Source organism: Diorhabda sublineata, chromosome 7 (assembly GCF_026230105.1).
Source record: "Diorhabda sublineata isolate icDioSubl1.1 chromosome 7, icDioSubl1.1, whole genome shotgun sequence".
In the NCBI taxonomy this organism is placed as follows: Eukaryota; Metazoa; Arthropoda; class Insecta; order Coleoptera; family Chrysomelidae; genus Diorhabda; species Diorhabda sublineata.
The window spans coordinates 18,490,974-18,512,564 of record NC_079480.1 but is presented as its reverse complement, the minus strand read 5'-3'; the positions used below and the strand labels follow the sequence as shown (position 1 = coordinate 18,512,564).

General features: G+C 31.4%; 1 protein-coding gene across 4 annotated transcripts in view; it reads right to left on the bottom strand.

The window, feature by feature from the left end:
• LOC130446659 (protein TANC2) overlaps window positions 1–21,591 on the bottom strand; it is a 146,006-nt gene that overhangs the window by 36,607 nt on the left and 87,808 nt on the right. For 2 of the 4 annotated variants that reach the window (XM_056783033.1, XM_056783034.1), the window contains exon 2: window positions 17,092–17,395. The exons of the other annotated variants lie outside the window; for them this stretch is intronic. In XM_056783033.1, the coding sequence (XP_056639011.1) occupies window positions 17,092–17,140 (49 nt within the window). In that variant the 5' untranslated portion in view covers window positions 17,141–17,395. The remainder of the gene's footprint in view (window positions 1–17,091; window positions 17,396–21,591) is intronic. 4 annotated transcript variants of the gene reach the window in all.

The following is a 21,591-nucleotide window of genomic DNA, read 5'->3' as shown; positions in this document are numbered from 1 at the left end:
TTCTTTAGTCATCAAAATTTATCAAAATAAATACAATAAAACTCAGTAAATATCAAGTGTAATTGAAAATTATTAATACAAGATCAGAAGAGACCAATAATCAAGAGCTTAGAAGGTCTTAGAAATAAGAAATTAAATAAATACATAGTCATTCCTATATAATTTCTTGGAGAATTTAAACATGGTATTAAGCAACTAACCTTTTTTTAAGTATTCTTGTATTATTAGTTTTGCTTATCAAGCTTTGAGATGAATGATGAGAACTTATAGAAGTTTAAAAGTTTCAAAAATAGACGTGGACAGGCTGTAAAATCAGGTAGGTGAACATCATAAATAACCAGTCCTCCTAGTCCTGTTAATCCCTTCGAAACATTGATATAAATTAAATGATGATGTTAGAATGTGTAATACCCTCCATTAAATGTGAATGAATTCTTTGATACATGATTTTTAGTTATTGACCATAAAGAGGTTCTAAATGTAACTAATTAATTCAATATAATGGAACTTGAAATGTTATTGATTTCAATTTTTTATACTAGATACTGGGATTTCAACAAAATCTTATCAATTTGTTATAAATTAACTCGTATAATAACTTTCCTGAATTTTTCGTCATTTTCGTTAGGTGTAGAAATCCTATTTAGAAACCTTTGAAAACATAAATATTTTGTGGAAAAATTCATTATAAACTCACTGAGACATTACAGAAAAACCAAATAACAAAAATTTCAAGCTCGTACCATGATCAGTAACCAAGCCCGGATGAAGTAGTTAAAAGGTTTCCAAATTTTTCCCGTTTTTCATTTTGATATTGGAAAAAGGCGATTTCACAGAAATTGGTTTATAAATCATATAAAATAAAAATGAGGAATACATCAACATAATTTAAAATATGAATGAACCGAAAAATCGAGTATTGCCGAATACTCTGTCAATCATGGAATGAATATAAATAATGTAAAATTGTTTAGAAATGAATCAATAAATGAATTATTGGAGGCATTTTTTAGATTGTTTAGTAGTTAAGAAATTAATGAGAAATTTCTCATCCAAATAGGTCTGTTTGCAGGAATTATTTTTCGCGGGAGAAAGTTCATTCGTGGGAAAAACTTGGTTATCGAAACAGTGTGTTCAGTACAAATTTTGTAGGCTTATCATTATTGCTACTAGGTGGCATTGCCGACTAATTTGAGTTTAATCATTTTGCAATTTGAGAGTGTAAGAAGTGGAACTAAATATGTGAAAAATTGTGGACTGAAACATCGTTACTAGAGCTAGACCAACGGCGATTAGATCCTTCAATACCTTCGTTGTTATCTTCAAGTAGACTTTATTACAATAATCCTACTATATATGATCTAATTAACAATTCACAATAGATGTTTGTTAGTTAATTTATGAAGAGACCCCGAGGTATTTTAAACGTGATACGTCTGTGTAGCATTAAGTTTAATAATCTTGGAATTGATATAGTATTCTTAATGGTTTTAAACATGTTCGTACTGTCCGTTCTTGAAGCTTTTTTATAAGAAATAAGCACTTTTGTAATATATAGAGGATTGCCGTTATAAGGATGATTTATATAGTAAAATGTACAAAGAGAACGAGTTTCATGATTTGCGCTTGGTTTGGTTCAGGTTCATTTGATTCTTACTTATATATATATATATATATATATATATATATATATATATATATATATATATATATATATATATATATATATATATATATATATATATACCCAATATTTAAATTATCACGTGCGAATACCACAAAAAATACTGACAGAAAACACAAGTGTAGTTCTTTCATTTAAAATCGTAATAAATATTTTTATTGGGGCTGACTAATTTATAAAGCAAATTCATATCACCATTCTGGAAGAACATTGATATAACCACTCGTATAAAATAGGAAAATGTAAATAGATCCATTAAAAATGGCAGAAACATATTCCATACACAGAGGAACATGGACGTACTATAGTTCCACTCAAACCGGCTAGGTGATAGGAGCAGGACAGCGAGCAGGACATTACAGAATCAGAGGATAGAGATTTTATTGTCAAAAAATTGTTATAATTTGTAGACAAAAGCTTGTAAAAACTAAAAAACAAACATAAAAATAACTAAATGAAATAAAATTCAGAGTCGTTTACAGAGTAGAAGGCACTTTCCAGTAAATTTGCCTTCAAATTAATGTGAAACGCGGGAAAACATGATATCGATTTGATTTCAATTGGCAAGTGATTGTGAACTTTTTTGCATTGTAAAATATTGAGCCCTTAACCAATTCTGAATGTGGAGTAGGTATGTGTAGGGCGTGCTCAGCGTCTCTAAGTGGATAGCCGTGCAACAATCTTTCTAAAATTGGAGAAGCGTGCTTACAAATTAGAAAAATGAATTTAAAGATGAATAAGGAAGGAAAAGTCAGAATTTTCAATGTTTTGAAGTAGTTCCAGCAGTGAGTCCTGATTTTTAGTTCGAGTAAATATGTAGCCGCTTTCTTTTGTAGTTTGAATGTATACTCCAATTGAGTTAATGAGGTGGATAAGTTCAGATCTTAGCGCAAAACAGGAGGAACTTAATTTCTTAGATAAGGCGGCAATATGTAACTCTAATTTCAAAGAATTGTTCACAAAAATAATAAAACTCAACCTAATATCGGCCACACGTTCATTAGCAAAGACGGCACTACAATTTTACTCTAAATATAAAATTCTCAAACGAGAAAGAACACGGAAAGAACATCCTGTCTAACATTTTCCCGGTGTGAAACCGTCAGTAAAAAATTTATGAAAAGAATTAGATATTCGGGCTCACTTTTTTCCAGATACTCTTCTAAATATTATCGTCACATACATCGATCAAGACATACAAGAGAAATAGGAAAATTATTCGCTAGAAAGAGATGCCAAAACTGTTTAACCTGACTGACCGAGTCAGGTATTAGTATTTAAAAATCTTCACAAACCATCTATTGATCTTCTTGATATTTGATTTTCTCAAGAATCTTAGTTGAGTTATTGTAGTTTTCTTCCATATAAACTGAGTCTAGTTTTGGAGACATCAAGGAATAAGCGTAATTCTTATGAATCATATTCTATTTCAAACCATTTCGTGAACCCACGAATATAAGATTTCCCTTTTTAGTTATATATAATGAGTGAATTCTCTCTTTCGATGTCTGTACCAGGAAAATGAAATACCAGATGATAGAAGGTTTTTCTTTTTTAGCCTTGAACTTAGTAATTCGACTGCATCTTCATCTGTTGAAAGATCCAAGTCTCTGATTAGGTCATTGAGCTCGATCTGAGAAAAAAGTTGAGCTTCCTCGTCAACTGATAAATTGATCTAAATTCGTTTTGGGGAAAACGTTTCTTCTGCATCACTGGGCATTTACGAAATTAGATGACAACATTTGTACCGGTTTTTTGGTGTTTTTATTGTTTAAAAACATAACGCATAGACAAAAAATTGAATTTTATGCGCATAGCTTTTATTTAACCCCTAGAATACGATGGCATAGTTTTTTTGACTATTAATTATGTCACCACGTTTTTAAATGCGTCTCTGTCCCTAACAACATAAAACAATTCCCCGACACTGAGATGTCTCTTTGTCTTATGTAAGATGTTTTTCTTATCTTAATAATTTTCAACAGCTTTCTTTTGCTACCAATTGATCTTAGTACTTCGTCGTTGGTGATTCGGGATGCGTCTATAGAGTCACATCTCAAATGCCTCAAGTTTTTTGATCATATGAGCTTTCAAGGTCCAAGTTTCTACTCCGTACAGCAGTACTGACAACACGTAACATTCCAGATACATATTAGAGTGAGAAATCTTAATTTTAATTTAATTCGAAGCTTAAAGAATAAAATATAAAATTTAGTATTGTCAAATAATTTTTTTCGGTCTTAAAGACAACCATGAAAAGAGGCGCTTATTAAAGTAGTATTGGTAAAATAATTTCATTAAAAAATTTGTGCATAAATTGAGATTTGTGAAATAAATGAAAAATGTGGAAACTTGACATTAAAGCAAAACATATTGAATACTTGAGGAACGTAGCTCATGAGAAAATTCTCACCGTACTCTATAACGGTTCGTAAGAAATTATGTCTTGCGAGAAATTTCGAAAGCAAATAAAAAATATTTTGGAGATTATGTCTCTAGTTTATATAGCAAAAAAATTTCGCGAGGAATTTGTCGAGATTGAAATCTTATATAAAGTGTTCGGTATAAAGAGTTTTATTGTGAAGAGAACGTTAATAAAAAAGCAATATAAACTTTATAATCGACTTGAAATAACCATGTTTCGGTGAAATTACAAAAAAATTTCGGGTAATAAACCATGCAAAATTTTAAATTATCAACATAGTGAAAGTTGTTATAATATATTTTAAATATACTCAGTGATATAGAAACCAGAACGCCCAGCAAAAATTATTTTATTTCGATAATAATTGGCTTAAATATAAGGGTTTGGGAATACGAGGGTAGTACAAATATAAACTGGGACCGCATAACCTCGCTTTTTAGTGTACTTATAGTTATGAACGAGAAGGATGTACCATTGTCTATCGAGCAACGCATCTTTATGATTTCTTTGGTCAAAGATAATGGAAAATTCGAGGAAATTTATAAAATACCACTCGGGGATGAGTGCTTCTCCCAAACTTAAGTCTAAATGGCCGAGAAATGGTTGCAAATTTGCCATATGTGTGAAGCCCATATAAAAAGTGTCAGTGCTGTAAAAAACTCATTTTAGAAGACTCTACACGCTGGGAAGTTTGTACACGTCTCCTGTAGTAGTATGAAGAAAAATGAGAAAACTTATTGAACCGAATATTCAACTCAGATGAGACTCTAGTCCGGAAAGTCTTTGGAATGAAGGAAAATAGTGAAGAGGTCTGCAACTTAAACTGAAGGCTACACTCTCAACGGGGAAGGTGTTGTATACCAACCTTTGGGACAAGAAGTAATTGCGGTTGATTTTCGCACTGGAAAATAAGCTATTGACGATAATAATAACAACCTAAAAAACACAGTAAAACAATCAGCAATGTGAAATTGCGTCAACACAACGCTATACTACATACAGCTCGGATTTAGATGGAAACTTTGAACGAAATGCGTTCGGAAATACTGAAACACCCTCCTCATAGTCTTAATTTGTCACCATGTGACTATTATTTATGTGGTCCACTGAAAGAGGCACTTGGCGGACTGCGATTCGAAAATAATGCGGAGGTAGAAGGTCTTGACGAGAGATCTATACGAAAAAGGCATCCAAAAGCTTTTGAACAATAAACAAAAGTTTGTAGAGTATAAAATTGTGAAGAATTTGAGCTATTTAACTTAATAATATTTTTTTATAGTTTCTGGTATAAGGATAATCTAAAAATCTAGTTGGATCTTACGTGTACTGAAGTAAAGAATCAGATTATGTGTTTTTTTTCTATGTAATTGTATTTAAAAAACGTGGTAGCACAAATATCAAGAATAAACTTACGGTTCAATGATTATATACATTTTATTCTCTCATTATTGTATTGAAATTATTATTTTAGAATACATTTTTAAGATGTGTCCAAATTAAAACTGTGATTAAATTACATCAAACGATATTTTTACTTCGAGGTTATTTGAAACAAAATCTTCATTGTTGAGTGATATAAGATTTACTGAATCTTGATTTCATAGAGTTATTTGGATGTGGTTTTAAAGTGGATTCATCGAATTGGATTGCTCGTATTTTCTTCGGCATCATTGAATGGCTTTGAAACTTTAAAAATAATCTTTTTTTTTAATAAATAAATCGGCACGGTATAGAAAGCGTTCAAGGACAGTATTATAATAAAAAAAAAACAAGAAAATGTTGTTGCTAATGTTAGTGCAGGTGAGAATTTTAATTAATATCGTTCGGTACATTTGATTAATGTTAATTATATGTGATTGTATTAATAATAATATTCTCTATAACGTGTGCAATCGGTGTGAAGAAATCAGTGTGATATAAATTATGCAGGTAGGCAGGATTAAAAAATTGACTATATACTTTTATGTCCGTTAATAGGAACACAATCACGAAAATTAATTTGAAATGGGTTTGTAAACAAACAGAATAAATTGTTATTGGGGACGTAATGCGGTAATAGTAAATCGATTTAGTCACCACGATTTTAAACTGATATACTGTGGGATAAAGAGAAAGAAATAATCAAATAATAAGTGTATCCTTAAAGCTTACGATTACATGGACTGCTACACCTCGTATTTTCTCAAACAAATCGGTATCTTTATAACCAAGAATTTGGCACCTCAGAGCGACAAAAATTTTCCAGGGTTTCCAGTTTCTATATATTTTCAAAATATTGCGATCAAATGAAATAATTTTTCAAAACTCGGAGCAATTTCGATTTTGATCATTATTCTGACTTGTTTGAAATTTCTTCTCGATTGTTCCAAGACATTGCGAAAAATATCCTTTTTTATAAATTTTAAGAGCTTTGTTTTCAGTGGTGGTCTACTTTGTTCCGGAACAACTAGGGGTTAGAACGAATCTTTTAGAATTACTTGACAAAAATCCGTTATTGGAGTTGAGAGCGTATTTTCAAGCTATCGTAATTTTGGCGGTTATTCTAGATTGTTCAGGGATTTTTTATATATTATAACAATGTATGATGTTTGAAATAAATCTTCGGATTTTATTTCAGTTTTCTCAAAATGTTTCGTTGTCAACCATATACCTTTCTTGAACAAAGTAGAACAAACCTAGAACAACCGCCAAAATTTGGGGAAAAGCTAGAAAAAGTCATATAATAGCAATTTCTGCTAATTGCGGTGTTATTATTATATAATGTATGACGTTCAAAAGAAATCTTCGGATTTTATTTCAGTTTTTTTAAAAGGTATCGTTCTCAGCCATATACCGTTCTTTAACCAAGCAGAATAAACCCCGAACAACCGCCAAAATTTAGGAAAAAGCTAGAGAAAGTCATATAATAGCGATTTCTGCCAATTGCGGTGGCAGTCTGTTATTATTATGCAATGTATGACGATTAAAAGATATCTTCGAATTTTATTTCAGTTTTCTCAAAATGTTTCGTTCTCAGTCATATAATATTCTGAAAAAAAGGAAAGCAAACCTAGAACAACTTAGCTAAAATCTAGTAAAAACTGGAACATCTCATATATTAGCGATTATTCGAAATTTTGTGGCTGTTCAATATTAGTTAAATTATATAACCAATTTTCTCAAAAAATTTTGAAAAGCAATCTAGAAATGAGAACAAAATTGAAAAAACTCACAATTATGATCAATTGTCGATAGCTCAATAGTTAGGTGCTCAGAAATTATTTTACGTGAATTCGAAAAATCGAGAAATCGAAAGAGATAATTTTATCCTTCTAAATTTCGCATCCAAAAATATTCCTCATAGAATTACAGTGGAAACGTGCTTGAACAATAGTTTTTCATCCAATGTTTTTTTGTTCTTTTTTTTGTGTTCTGAATACACTGTTTACACTATAATTAAATAACACCAACTTGCTTTTTTACAAACAATTTATTTAGCAAACTGAGAATTTAATAATTTAAAGTTACAAATAGTTCTACTAATCTGACTAACGTACTAGACTAATATCAAATTAAATGAACTAAGAATTTAAAGTTATAAAAGGTTACATAAATCTGACTGGCGTACTAGACGGATATCAGTTGAATGAACAATATATTAGTTTCACAGGCTTCTTTATATATTAGTTCTTATCTTATACCATAATAATTATGAAATTAGATAAATATATTTATGGTTTATTATTATTGTCACATTAATAATAATTAATAATACTTCAATGGGGTTGGAGTGGAATCTATAAAACTTACAGACAGACTAAACATAGTCAAAATTTATAGCAAGATAACTTAATGAGGTTAGAGTTCATAATAATAAATAAGTAATTGATGATGATGCGCCGCTGTGAAGAGGGTTGTTTTGATTAACTTAACTCTACCACTACACCAACACTCTCAATTACATTTTCTAACGCGCGTTTCGATAACGAAGGTTCACTGTTTTCTTTAACTTCCTCCGAAGACGATCACTTGGTCATCGAAACGCGTGTTAGACGGTGTAATTGTGAGTTTTGATATAGAGGCAGTGTGAACAGTGTGTTCAGCATGAATATCATCAACGGTTCCACAAATTCTTACTTTGTGTTGTTAATTACTTTATGATCACCTAGATATCGATAATTGTTTATAATTTGTGTGTACTTCGATCAAAGACATTTTAAGTTTATTACGACTAGTTGTAATTTGTAGACCCAGCAAAATACCGGAAAATCATTTTATTTTATAATTTCTGAGTTTCTCCAAGGTTATAACGCAACAATTGCGATCAAAAACATATCCCACCGCTCAAGACCTTATCGTGGTATTCGTAGACGATAAACTCTACACTATTAATGCTAATGCTAAGTTCAGCCGAAATTTTTCGAACATTCATCCTACGGTCGTCCAAATTGGGCTTTCTACGCGGCGAAGTTGATTTCGTGAACACCGAAGAATTTTCGAACATTCAAAACATATAAGCGTTTGTCTCGGTCATATTTGAAACACCCTCGTATACATACATTTTTCAAAGAACTGGAAGCCCACGCTGAAAGATAACTTTAGTTGGCACTTATTTTAGCTTCCGTTTTTAGTGATAAAAACATTCCTAATCGAAAATAGTTTTCGTCCCTAGAGACGACAATTAAAAGCTTTATATATCAAATTGTCTGTATTTTGACATTTTCCTTGTAAATAATGTCATTAATCAATTACTTATTAACTTAAAAGGAAGTATATAGTTGTGGTCCCAAAATAACGAAACAGGCTTTCGGGAAATATGAGGAGAAACAGAAAAAAAGGACCAAATAACATTATGAATAAATAAATAAATGATTGATATCACAGTGATATAGAAAAATAACTAAAGTGGTGAAGCTAAAAAAAATTCTGCGAAGATATTGACTCTAAACCTTTATAATATCTTAGCGAAGGTTGAAATCAATGGCACTAAGAAAGCCTCATGTCGGCTTTACAGAAGGCGAGAAGGATAAAGCACGGCTCTTGCCAAAAACTTCCTTTCCCGAAAGCGGCCTTAGAAAACAATTTTGAGATAAACTGCAGCAATCCACGTATGCAACAGCGAATGAAATGGGCTTTAAACACCTTTCGACCGTTCAAGTGGTGAGAATCTTCCTAGTCCATCTATAAAGAGGACAGGAAGAAATCCTGCCATACTTGATCCGTCTCAATCGAAGCAGTCTAGAGCTGGGGTACTTGGAGAAAAACCAAATTAACCTTCACACCAAAAGTAAGAAAGAAGGACACCACACATTCCATACCTTATAGATCAATCAGCTTCATATTAGATCAAAGATTCTGAATGGGAAGCCATTTCATACTTGTCAATATGTATACCAATACGAACTGTGATTTCTAACATGATTGTGGCGAATTTTGAAGGGCTGAATGAACGCCGGAGAATCAGTTGATGGGAAAACATAATTATTTGATTGTTTAAAATCATTTAAAGACAAAAATTTATTTAAAAATGTTGAAAATACAGTGAAATTAGTTAGTAGTACGATTGGTGTTGAGAAAGTTATTAAAGAAGAGAAATGTAGCGGGTTTCAACGAGCATATTCAAATAGAAAATCGTTTGAAAGACTTCGAAATAAAGTGCATACGTTCTTCTTTAGAGAAGAAGTTCCGACAATAGACAAAGTTCTTGCCACGGTTGAAGATGATAAGGTTTATGAAATGAAAAGATAAGAAGATAAGTTCCAGTATTTGACTCAAGCAATGATTCCGAATTCAAGAGCAGCTGATTTAGTGAACAGTTACCCACCAACAAATGATAATTATGATAAAGTTTTGATAGTTTAAAAAGTCGTTTCGGTAAATATGAATTGCTAGTTGAAGTTTATGTTCGAGAATAATGAACACTAGTAATAAAAAAATGCTAACAAATTAAATGAAGAAATTTATGATGAATTGGAGGCACAATTACGTGTTCTTGAATCACTTGGGGTTACAAAAGACAAGCTGCAATGTTATATCCATTAATTGAATCGAATTTACCAGAAGAGTTAATCAGAACGTGGTAAAGGCTAGCAACTACGATCAAACGTAAGGACATCGAGGAAAGGTTAACTAAATTGACAGAATTTTTACAAGATGAAGTAGAGAACGAAGAAAGACTTAAAATGGGTGTCAGTGGATTCAATTTAAATGACGATAAACATTCAAAAGATGTGAGTAATGTTAAATTTAATAAAAAGAAAATAAAGTTGACGAATGTACCTAGTATTCCAACAGCTGCTGGATTATTGACAAAGGAAGGTAAAAATGTCAAACAGAATTTTAAAACTTATAATTGTATATTTTGTGGGAAAGAACATCGGAGTTCAAGATGTGGAAAAGCGAAACAGATGATACTTAATGATAAATGGAACATCGTTAAAGAAAAGAATAGTTGTTTCAATTATTTGATACTAGGTCACAATACTCGTACACAAGCTTTTATAATCATCTCAAATTGTCAATGGTGCTGGAAGAAACATTCAATACTATTATGCAGAGGAATACTGAATCCAGAGAGCTCATCAAGAGAAACAACCAAAGAAGATTCGAGTAAATATAATAAAGGAGCCAATTTAGCTAATTTGTCGTTAACACCAGAAGTTTGTCTTCAAACTGTACGGGTAATATTAAAAAATGGAGATGAAAAACGCATAGTACGAGCAATAATGGATAGTGGGTCTCTACGATCATAAATTTCAAAATGAGTAGCGGAAGAAATGAAGTATCAATCACATTGTACTAATCAAGTGATCCATTTACTGTTTGGTGGAACCAAAACAAAACCACAGCTGAAATCTTAATCTTAATCTGAAAGCTTAAATAATCAGTATGCTTGCAGTTTTATGGCGTTTGATCAAGATATAATTTGTCATGGTATTCCTAGTATTATTAATGGACCATGGATTCAATAATTATTAAGCAATAATATTATATTAAATGATGTCAGTTAAACTTCGATCCTATTGATATTTTGATTGGTCCAGATGTACTTGGAAAATTAATGAACATAATATTACATAACTTAGAATGTGGAATGACAGCAATTGAAACGAATTTAGGTTGGACTTTGGTTGGCGAAAAACCTACTTCAAATTATTGTGTAAATGATGCAGCATTAAATGCAACATCTATACAGTGCTTTTCAGATAAAAGTATCCACCTTTAATAACTTTTGTAATACTGGTATTTAGAAAAAATCCAAAAACACATCAATTTATGTTGGAAGGGGCAAGCATTATGGCTTATTTAAACTTACTGGAAAAGCCACCCCCTCACCCCTAGCAGCATCCCCTTTATTTTTTTAAATTACTTTTCATATTTTTTATGTAAAATTTGGATACTCCTCTTTGAGCTGATTTCAAAAATGTATAATACTTGTAGGTTAAAGTGGTTAGTTTATGAGATAAACAATTTTTCTTTTAAGATCACAAATTTTACTTATTATTTACTTTCACCTTATTTGCCTGTACTAAAATGGGTTGTACAACAGTTCAAACTCTTTAATATTTTTAACTGTGCTATTTATTCTACTTAAAAAATCCAAACAACAAAAAACTCTACTTTTTATTAAAGTTTGACATTGTCAACTAGAATTTGTAGTCACTATTGATAGTGTAATTTGATACATTATTTATTTTGTTTCTCTGAAATGGTATTCCGTAGCGATACACGAAGTAATCCTTTTTATAAAATCAATATTTTTTAGTGAGTTTCCCAAAAGTTTCTTTGGAATACCGTCAAAAACGTATTAAAACAGTGAAAAATCATTTAAACACTTGCTCCAAGTGTAGTAAATGTCATTTGTGGGTTAAGCGTGCAAAGTATGATGTTTTTTGTTTTTCTTGTTCTACATTTCGTGTGTCATCAATATTTTTCTTGGAGTTATTTATATCGATATTATTATCATCGTTGGCTTAATTACATTGATGATCAGCTTTATGGACCTCTTTTTTCTCGTATCCTTGATTCTAAATACAAAGTTTACTTGTACATGGTACATTTTGTTCAGCAGTTTCTTTACATTACACCAATAAAATATGCAGAAGAGCAGCAACATGTGCACAACGTCCTAAACTTGATCCTTTACATTCACAAGTCCCACGTAAAATTTTACCACTGTCAGAATTCATCATAACCTGGACAGAGTAGCTAGTTTTGTATGATATGATGCTTTTATTTGACTTTTCAAACAATAAATATTTTGAGACGTGATGGAATCAAAAATATCTGTAACATGAATTTACCCTAAAAATTTACAATTAATTTTAGTGGTCAGAATTTTTTTTAAATTTTTACAGAAGAATGCAGTTTACTTGTCATTAAAATTGTGATTCTAACCTCTCAACTATTAGGCCTTATTTCCACCTTGAGGACGTCCATGACATTTTACCATTGTCATAATTGAATACAATTATGAGCTTCTACCGTTGGATGCACTATTTTTAATGGCAACATAGGGGATACAACTTGTTGCCCGGCCATATTCAGAAAAAGTGCCCGAAGCTTTCATTTAAACATGGTGGGACGCGCGTGCGTTGATCAAACCAATTAAAAACCCTATTGAAACAAAATGGAAGAAATTAGCTGAACAAGAAATTTGTGAAAGATTTCGCGAAACTGTAATTATTAATAATGATAAAAGATATTAAGTATGTCTTCTACGGAAAGGAAATCATCTTCAACTCGAATCAAATGAAGAAATAGCTCAAAGGAGATTACAAATTACGACAAATAAATTGAAGAAACAAGGACTTTATGAAGAATATGATCAAGTACTGGTTGCACTGGTTAGATGAAGGTATCATTGAAAGAGTTTCAGTTGATGAAGAAAGCTCTTGGGACCATTATCTTCTCATGATCTTTTTCAGCCGTTAATTCTACCATAGCTTCACAAATTTTAGTATTCAATGCATCCAAAGATCTAACCTCTAATATTTGAAAAGCGACTTGAACATCTTCAAAAATAGGTTTCTTTTGATTTATTTCTTCGTTGAACACCGAAAAAGCTTTTGAAAATGGTGATCGTGCTGCTTTTCTGCTCCTTTTTAATTTTTAATTTGTCTAATAGTAAGTTCCTCATTTTTATAATAACCAAATCATTAATTTTCAATCCTAATCACACTTAAATAAGTCCTGTCTCGGCCGCCACAAATATTATAATTAGATTAAAAAATATTAATAATTAGTTATTTCTTAATTAATTGAACTTGATAAATACTTATATGAAATCAATCATCATCACTGAAACTAATTATTCAACAAAAAAACAAAAGACATTATTTTCTTAATTTTTAAACAGCGGGACCCTAAACATATATCGTGGTTTGAAGAATAGGTTGCCTGAGGAATATAATCGAAATGAGAAATAGAAGAAGAAATATATTTTATATAGATCCAAAATGGAACGAGGGAGGGATCTGGGATCATTACGTACGCAAATAAGATCTTAGGAGTTATTTAGAACAGCCAAAGCTCAAATGAATTGAACAACAATACGAGTGTTGCTACTCAAGATTTGAGATAGTCAAATAAAAAGATTTAGCTACTCCGGAGAATCAGGCAATCATTTGCTTGGAAGTGCTTCGAACAACTTTTGTTGGATTTGTCTTAAAAGAACCACTGTAGTCGATTGTTGATTCATGATTTGTTGCCTGTCACGATCTTAAAAATGTCTTTCTCATTCATTGAACCGTTCGATAGGAGCTTCTTTTCAGCGGTTGTCAAATTATAAGGTATCAAACGCGAATAAATCTTTTTGACAGTCAAATGTTCATGCAATATTTTAGTTCAGTTCAGTTCAGTGAACGAATCTTCAAATATGCCTCAAATTCACGGTATGTCACATGACGATCTTGCAGTCAAGTTTTTGCACTGCATCGATGTTTTCTGGCAGCAGATTTTGGACTAATTTCACGAAATTCATCCTGAAACAAAGTGCGTCCACCATAGAATTCGGAAAATTCGGTGCTTCGTCACCAAAAATGCCGTTGGTTTTACCCACGTCGAAAAAATTATGTATGACAACAGGATCATCATTAACAATGTCAAACTTTATAATGTCAATGTCAGATTTAATACATTCATATCAGTGTTGACATATCTCAGAATTTAAGTACCAGCCTTCGTGCGACCAGTAGTTACAATCTGAAGAAAGCATAAGTTTTAACAAAGACAGAAGAAACAAAACTGCTTCTATGGAAAAAAAGTGGAAAATACAAATAAATGAAAAACTTTGAGGCAGAAAAACTAAGCAAGACCTAAGGATCTGTACAAATACACATTAGTAACAAGTTTCAAAAAAGTTCAAAGATAGTTTTGAGAGGATGTCGGAAAAAAATATGCAAAAGACAAGAGAAAGAAATAAAACAAGTACAGGGAGGCCAAAAAAATTGGTTGGATGCAATGTTAAAACAGAGAGAAAGAACCCAATTTGAGATCGTGGCAACTCAACAACTCTTCACTAAACTTTGAGAAACATTGTCTAGTATCTATAAATATTATTGAAATCATTTTATCACTGTTCGTTGAGATTACCGCATTTGAGTATTAATTATAGATCGAATTATATATTATAAAATTAGTCCCTCCATATTTCTTTTTGATATAAGATATTGGCGAGACAAATACAAAATTTTCAAAAAGAAAATATTTCTAGTCATATAATATTTCTACAATGAAAATTAAAAAAAAACACTTCATCATAAATATATTATGAGAACTGATATATCCAAGAATATATTTCTGCATTATGCAGTATCAATATAAAGTTTTTTAGAACGACTAGTACGTCGATAAGATATAATAATATTCGAGATTATAGACCGTTAAAAGCAGCAATAAAATCGGATATGCATAAAAAGTATGAATGTGAACGAGGCAGTATAAATATGACAATTTAATAACTTACAATGGGCAATATCTTTCAATCACGATACAATAATTTTATAGTTACCATAAGAATTGATCTGACATTACGGATTTTAAATTTTTCCATTCTAATTGCGTTTATGATGCGATGCCATCGGGAAACAAAAATATCTGTCCTGTAAGTGAAACTTTGAGGTTAGGAGCATGGAGACTTCATCTGTTGAATAAGGTGGGTGGTCAAACAATTCGAAGTAGAATTCACGAATTTTAGCCAAGGGTACCACTGAACTAAGATAAGGTGCGTTATTTTGATGTAAAAGTACTTTGTGGTCATCACAGTGTGCTGAATCATTACCGATACTCTTATCACCCTCTTATGGGGGTGCTAAAATGGAAAAAACGTATTTTTGCAGGGCATTCTCTAAAAACGTGCAATTTATCAGTTTTAGGCTATAAATATGAATAACAGAAAAAAATTCCTTGCAACGATGTCAACCCCTTGGTGTGACACATCCTCCCTTCCCAAATCGATAAAATATCTTTCTTGGGGGTGTTTTCTAGAGATATATGAGATTATCGCTCTAGCGTAATGAATATAATCAAAATTGTTAAAAATAGTAAGTAAAACATATTAGCACTGATTTCAGATATAAATACGAATGAAAACTCGAGAAATGTCGTTATTGAGTTTTGAAAGTCCAGTTACGTGAATCGATTTCATAAATAAATTTAGATAAACTTGTATAAATCAAAAGTAGAGACCGGATCTAACGGATAAGAAATGGGTAGAACAATATATTTATTTAATCATCGAACTCATCGTCAGTATCTGCAACTTCGCTTTCATATTACATTGCTTAATAATTCTTTTGGGTGTATTGAATATATATGAATTGTATACTTTCCCCCGGATAAGATGCAATGCGAGTAAACGTCGAAGGAGTTATGTTTTCAGCTACTACAAGATTGACTGAATTTTATTTAAAATCCCTGCAAGTGTGCGCATTTTTACAAAGCCTCTCAAAAAGAGTAGATATTCCCCTCCAGATTCCATTTTGATTTATGTTAACACGTGTGCTTATTCCTGAGATATCGACATTTGAAGTTATCAGCGAATTTTTCGAAAATAATCGTATTTGAAACCAGCATTACTGGTACCGTCTAAATGCTATGGAATTTAATAATTAACTACTGCTCAACTCTTGATATCACTTGCTACAAAGATAGAGACAAGATTCCAGTGATCTCGAGCATTATTTAACGCAATTGGAAATATTTTTGTATTGAGAGCTTAAGCTGCAATTTTGCTGCTGCTCACTTTGCCTATGAGAGATAATATTATGTCAATATAAAGCTGAAATATTTATCTTTAGAATGACGTCAGATATGTCAAAATCTAACATTTCTATCGGGAGTTATGGATTTTTATTCCCCGCGCTGTTTGAAAAAATGCAGCTTACCTCACGACATGCAGATCGCGGAATGGCTCACCTTCAACAATTTTTTTCAGGAATACGGTGCAATTTGGGGAAATTGTTGTAGGATCTTTTTTTTTTGTAAAATTTTGTGCCCTTTCTGAATCTAAAGTTTTTTTTTGATAAGACGCGTATTTTGGGAGGTCTCACCACTATAAGGGGGTGATAATATTCTTCATGTGCACGTTACGACCTACAATTTAAAAAAAAAGTATCGCAGTAGCAATTTAAATTGAAATTCTTAGCCCTTTTTACTGGCCTATTTACAGTGCGGAATGACACACCAGTTTTGCATATTTTTTTCATTCGTTTTTGACGCGCTACTCACGTTACTTTATAGCCAAACCTCGTACATATATCGCTCGTTGCGATTCTTCATATATAGAATCAAATTTCTGTTTGGTGGGTAGTTTGTAAACTCGATAATGTAAATTCAATAAAAAGGTGTTGTTCTTATTTTAAATGCGCCGCAAAATGAAGAAAAATTATTTAAAATATTTATTTTTCGATTTTTTATGACCAAATATAGGTTGTAACCCACGTCCAAACAATTACCAAACTCTGTAGTATAGGAGATTTTTGTTTATTTTTAATATACTCACCTAAATCAGAAAGACTAATTCCGCTACCTAGCAGTCGAGGTGTATTCATATTCTTCTAGATAATAACCATCTGTCTCTTTTCTTACATGTTGAAGTTGTTGCTCTCTTTAGGTAAGCACCTTCAGGCCACTGAACTTATCCGCCACATACCGTCTCTGATATATGATTCTACCTACTTTATGGCACTTATAAGTAATTTCCTCTTTTCAATTTAAATAGATGATGTTTCCTTTCTTTTGTATACCTTCACTAACATAAAGACAGAAATGCCGAACTAAAGTGGGATTATTCGTTTTACCTAGAACTGTAAGCAAAAAAAGCCGAGGTCAGTTTTCGGGTGATGGTTTTGATAAATGGATCCCAGTTGAAAAAGTTCATTATATATAAATTAAACAATGTTTATATTATGGGGATTTTTGTGAATCAAATGTGCAACGTGAGGTCAATCTCTCACTTCAGTGAGATTTTTAATTATCAGTAGTTTATGTGATAAATGGAAAGATATCTAATAAGTTTATGAATCAAGATTATTGACAGGTACGTCGCATCAAAAGAATATGAAAGACGTCTTCCTGAATGACAATTACCTAATCATCTGACATTCCTTGAGCGTTTAACTACATGATATGAAACAATTTCCTTCAGTAATTTAGAAATATCATGACAGAATACATGCGGATGTAATAGAAAAAGTATGAAGATTAACACATAATTGAGGTTATAAAAATAATCGTCTTCATAAACAACCTATTCCTACTTGAAAGACTATAAAAAGTATCAAAGGGTTCCGATTCCAAAACTGTTATACCGCACTTTAGTGAGGGTCTAGAGAACACTGAAGATGACTAGCGCCCAGGTTGCCCTGTGACTGTTTCAACTCCGGAAACAGTGACCAAAATCAATCAAATTGCGCGTGCAAATCGTTGAATGAGCATCCGGATGATTGCAGAGGCTGTAAAGGACGATAAAGAAACGGTTAGAAAAAATTTTACATAAGACAAAAGTCTGTGAGAAACTGGTACCAGAAAATCTGAGTAAAAGCTCTTGCGTCAACGGATCTGCTCAGATTTCCTTAAAAGGTTAGAAAAAAATCTGCTTTCCAAGAGAACCGATTTGAGTCGATGGAAGCGGTAAAGCAAAAAACGACAGAGCACCTAAAGGCACTCACCAAAGAAGACTTCCAGTACTGCTTCGCTCAATGGAAAAAAAACGTTTGGAAAGTTGTACGGGAGGGGAGAAGGCTGCTGATTTAAGCGTTTAAGCGATGATGTCGAGTGTAGACAAGAGTAGTGGAGATGAGGATCACTAAATTTTGGAAGTGAGTATTTGCCATCGAAGAGTGAAAGCGACAACAGAGAAAAACAGGTGCCCCAAAAAAGGGCAATATTGAATTTGAAGAAATAGGCCAGGTATTCAAGCATTTCCCCTGCGAATTATTTAATGCTACACCGATTTATTTGAAATTTTGATAGTTGATAGGAGTGTGTTCAAAAAGTTTTTTCACCAGATCAATAGTTTTTGAGTTATTCCCAATTGAAAAGTACGATTTTTCGTCAAAAACCGCATAATCAATAGTTTTTTACGTATAACTCTGTAATGATGCATTTTATCGAAAAAAGTTTAATGACTAAAAATGAAGCTTATAAAAAAAAATTAAGCTTTATTTTAAGATCTTAATATTTTACCTAAAGAAAGTTATAGAGGATAGCTTTTGTTTTACGTAATTGAGGATTTAACCTCAAATAACGGGAGAATGGTACATTTTTTAACAAAAAGTCATGGAATAATTTTTAAAGAGATGTAGAAGACCTTTCAAATGACCACTGATAAAAATTGTTTCGAGTGAAATTTCAGTGAGATATGATGTAAAATAGTTGAAGCTAAAAAAATTGCACTAAAACTGATGCCATTTCATTAAAAATCAACATTAAACTTATTTGGATGTTATTTACGAAATCTGAAAGGTTGGCTGATTGGAAATGCATAATTTTAAAAAAATGAGCATTAAATAATACTTTCTTTTTCATTTAAAAAAATTTTTTTTTCCTCATTTTTTCTCTATAAGAGTAACAAAAACAAATAAACATACATAGGCTTGTAGCTCTGAAAATTACCTTCAAAATGGTTTTGGTAGGATGTGATATATCCAAAATTAATGGAGTTATAAAAAAATAAGAATTTGATATACGTGTATATATATATATATTAGTATAAAGCAGCTAGAAATAAAGAAATCAAAACATTAACAGAAACAGTAGATTTTTTTTTAATTTTTTATCGAAGGATTGTTTCTTAAGAGTTGATAAGGTATAGACAATTAAAAATTACTTCAAGTAGATACAAGAAACTTTAGGAAAAGAATGCAAAATCTAAAAGTTGGCAGTCATTAGATTTATTTTTATTTCATTCTCTGCAAAGGGGTATTTTTAAGGGTTAAATAATGAAAAGTAATAACCAATTAAATTTTATTAAAATGCTATGAATTTTTCACAGTAAAAATGGGATTGTAATGTTTTAAATAATTAAAAGATTTTTCCCATATTATTTTCATCAGAAGGGTTTTTAAGGGGCGATACTTGAAAATATATAAATTTTCTATTATACAATATGTTAAGATATTTATTCTGCATAAACGGAAAACATTTGAATTGAAAAAAAGTAGGAAAAACTATAATTTGGTATTTTTCGATAAGTGGTGGTTTTCAGGAAAATCAGAGCTGCATAAAAGAATTCGGAGGTTTGACACTATTTTGAGCTTGAATGCCTGCACTAAAAGTCCGATTATTACAGTGGATTTTAATTATTAATTCGAGATATCTAATGAACGGAAAATGCGGGAAAAGAAGAAGAAAGGTGTTGGAATGTTTGCAAGAAGATTTCTCTGTTGTATATTTTAAATGTTAAATGCTTCGTGTATTAACTAAGTAAGGAAAAAGGCCCACGCAATAAATTTAAAACAATAAAATGATAATTGACAATAATTGTTTATTATAAAGTGAAGTCAATAAACAAAAAGAGAAGCATATTTTGAGAACAAACAAAATTATTCTACAAATGTAGGGAAAGCATTGGAATAATTACATCTTGATTAATAAAATGACATTTGTCTTAACAACTAGTTTTTTGTATAGTAGACCAAGAATTACTGATTAATGAGAAATATTTCGGCATCAAATATATCGAAATTATTCGTAAAAATGAGGAAATATCAGTATTTCAACAAAAATATTTAATCCACAAAATATATGGTTATTTTTATACAAAAATAGATACACTTAAAGTAAAACTTTTACGGCGCCTACCGACGTATTTGAATCATCGTCTTTTTGTTTTATTACACATACGATAATTATTGACATATTTCATCAGATATACCACAGATAAAAACAATCATCGATGACATTATATGTTTGATTAGTCTCGAACAATTCCTTGAACAACTGTACAAAAGAAGATGCATTTAATCAAACAAATTTATCTCGGCTTTTAAATAATATGAAATATGATAATGTCCTGTTTTTATTCTTGTTGGTTACTCAGCAGATTCTTTAGAATGATTATACGCTTTCTTTATTTTTTCAATGTATCTGTCATGTTAGCTTATTTATGACATGTTGTCAGAGTTTTCGGTTTAATCTTCCATAAATAAAATATGAAAATTGTTATTATTCTTAATAGGCTTTTGTTTCTTAGAATTTAATGTATGAATATGAAATAATTTCTCATACAATTCAAAATTTATTTGAACAATAATATTTTACAAAAAATAAGAACTCGATATATCTCCCGTTACACATGTTCACCAATTCCTGAATGTGAGAACTGATGGAGGTGAGGTGAATGCTAGAGAAGATGTGGGGATGTGAGAATTCCAATGGTCTGGACTTGTTTTGTAATCGGAAAAATGTCAGTTTTCATATGTAAAAATTCAATACCGATCTTGGAAACATTATGGAAAAGGGTGGGATCAATCTGATTGAGTTTAATGTAGCAACGACATAGGCTACTACTTTTACAAAGAAGCTTGACACAGGTCACGATTTCGTCCTGTCTGGATATAAAATATCACCATCACCACAAATTCACTTGTTGGGTATTGAGATTTGTCCTAGCACACTCACGTGGCCGATTTAACCAAGGCAGCTTCACAAAACCTTTAAGACCAAAAGGCTTTATACTTCGTAATAGCTTCTAATCCTCTACAAGGTCCAGGTTCTCTGCTGAAATTATTTTTTTGAGTAAGTGACCTCTGGAGGTACGAAGGGGATCCCCAAGCAAATGGGCAGTCGGTACTAATTCGAATATGAACCGAAATTTCAAATAAACTATGAAAATATTAGCTACAATAAAAGCAATCATTTCGATCGGAATTTGGTGAAGTTTGGTTTAGGAATCTGAATTTTGATACTAGAAGGAATTTAATTTGAGAGAAAAAAGGTTTTTTGGTAATTTTCAAATACGATTTTTAACTGACTGACTCAAAAACTGATAATTTTAATC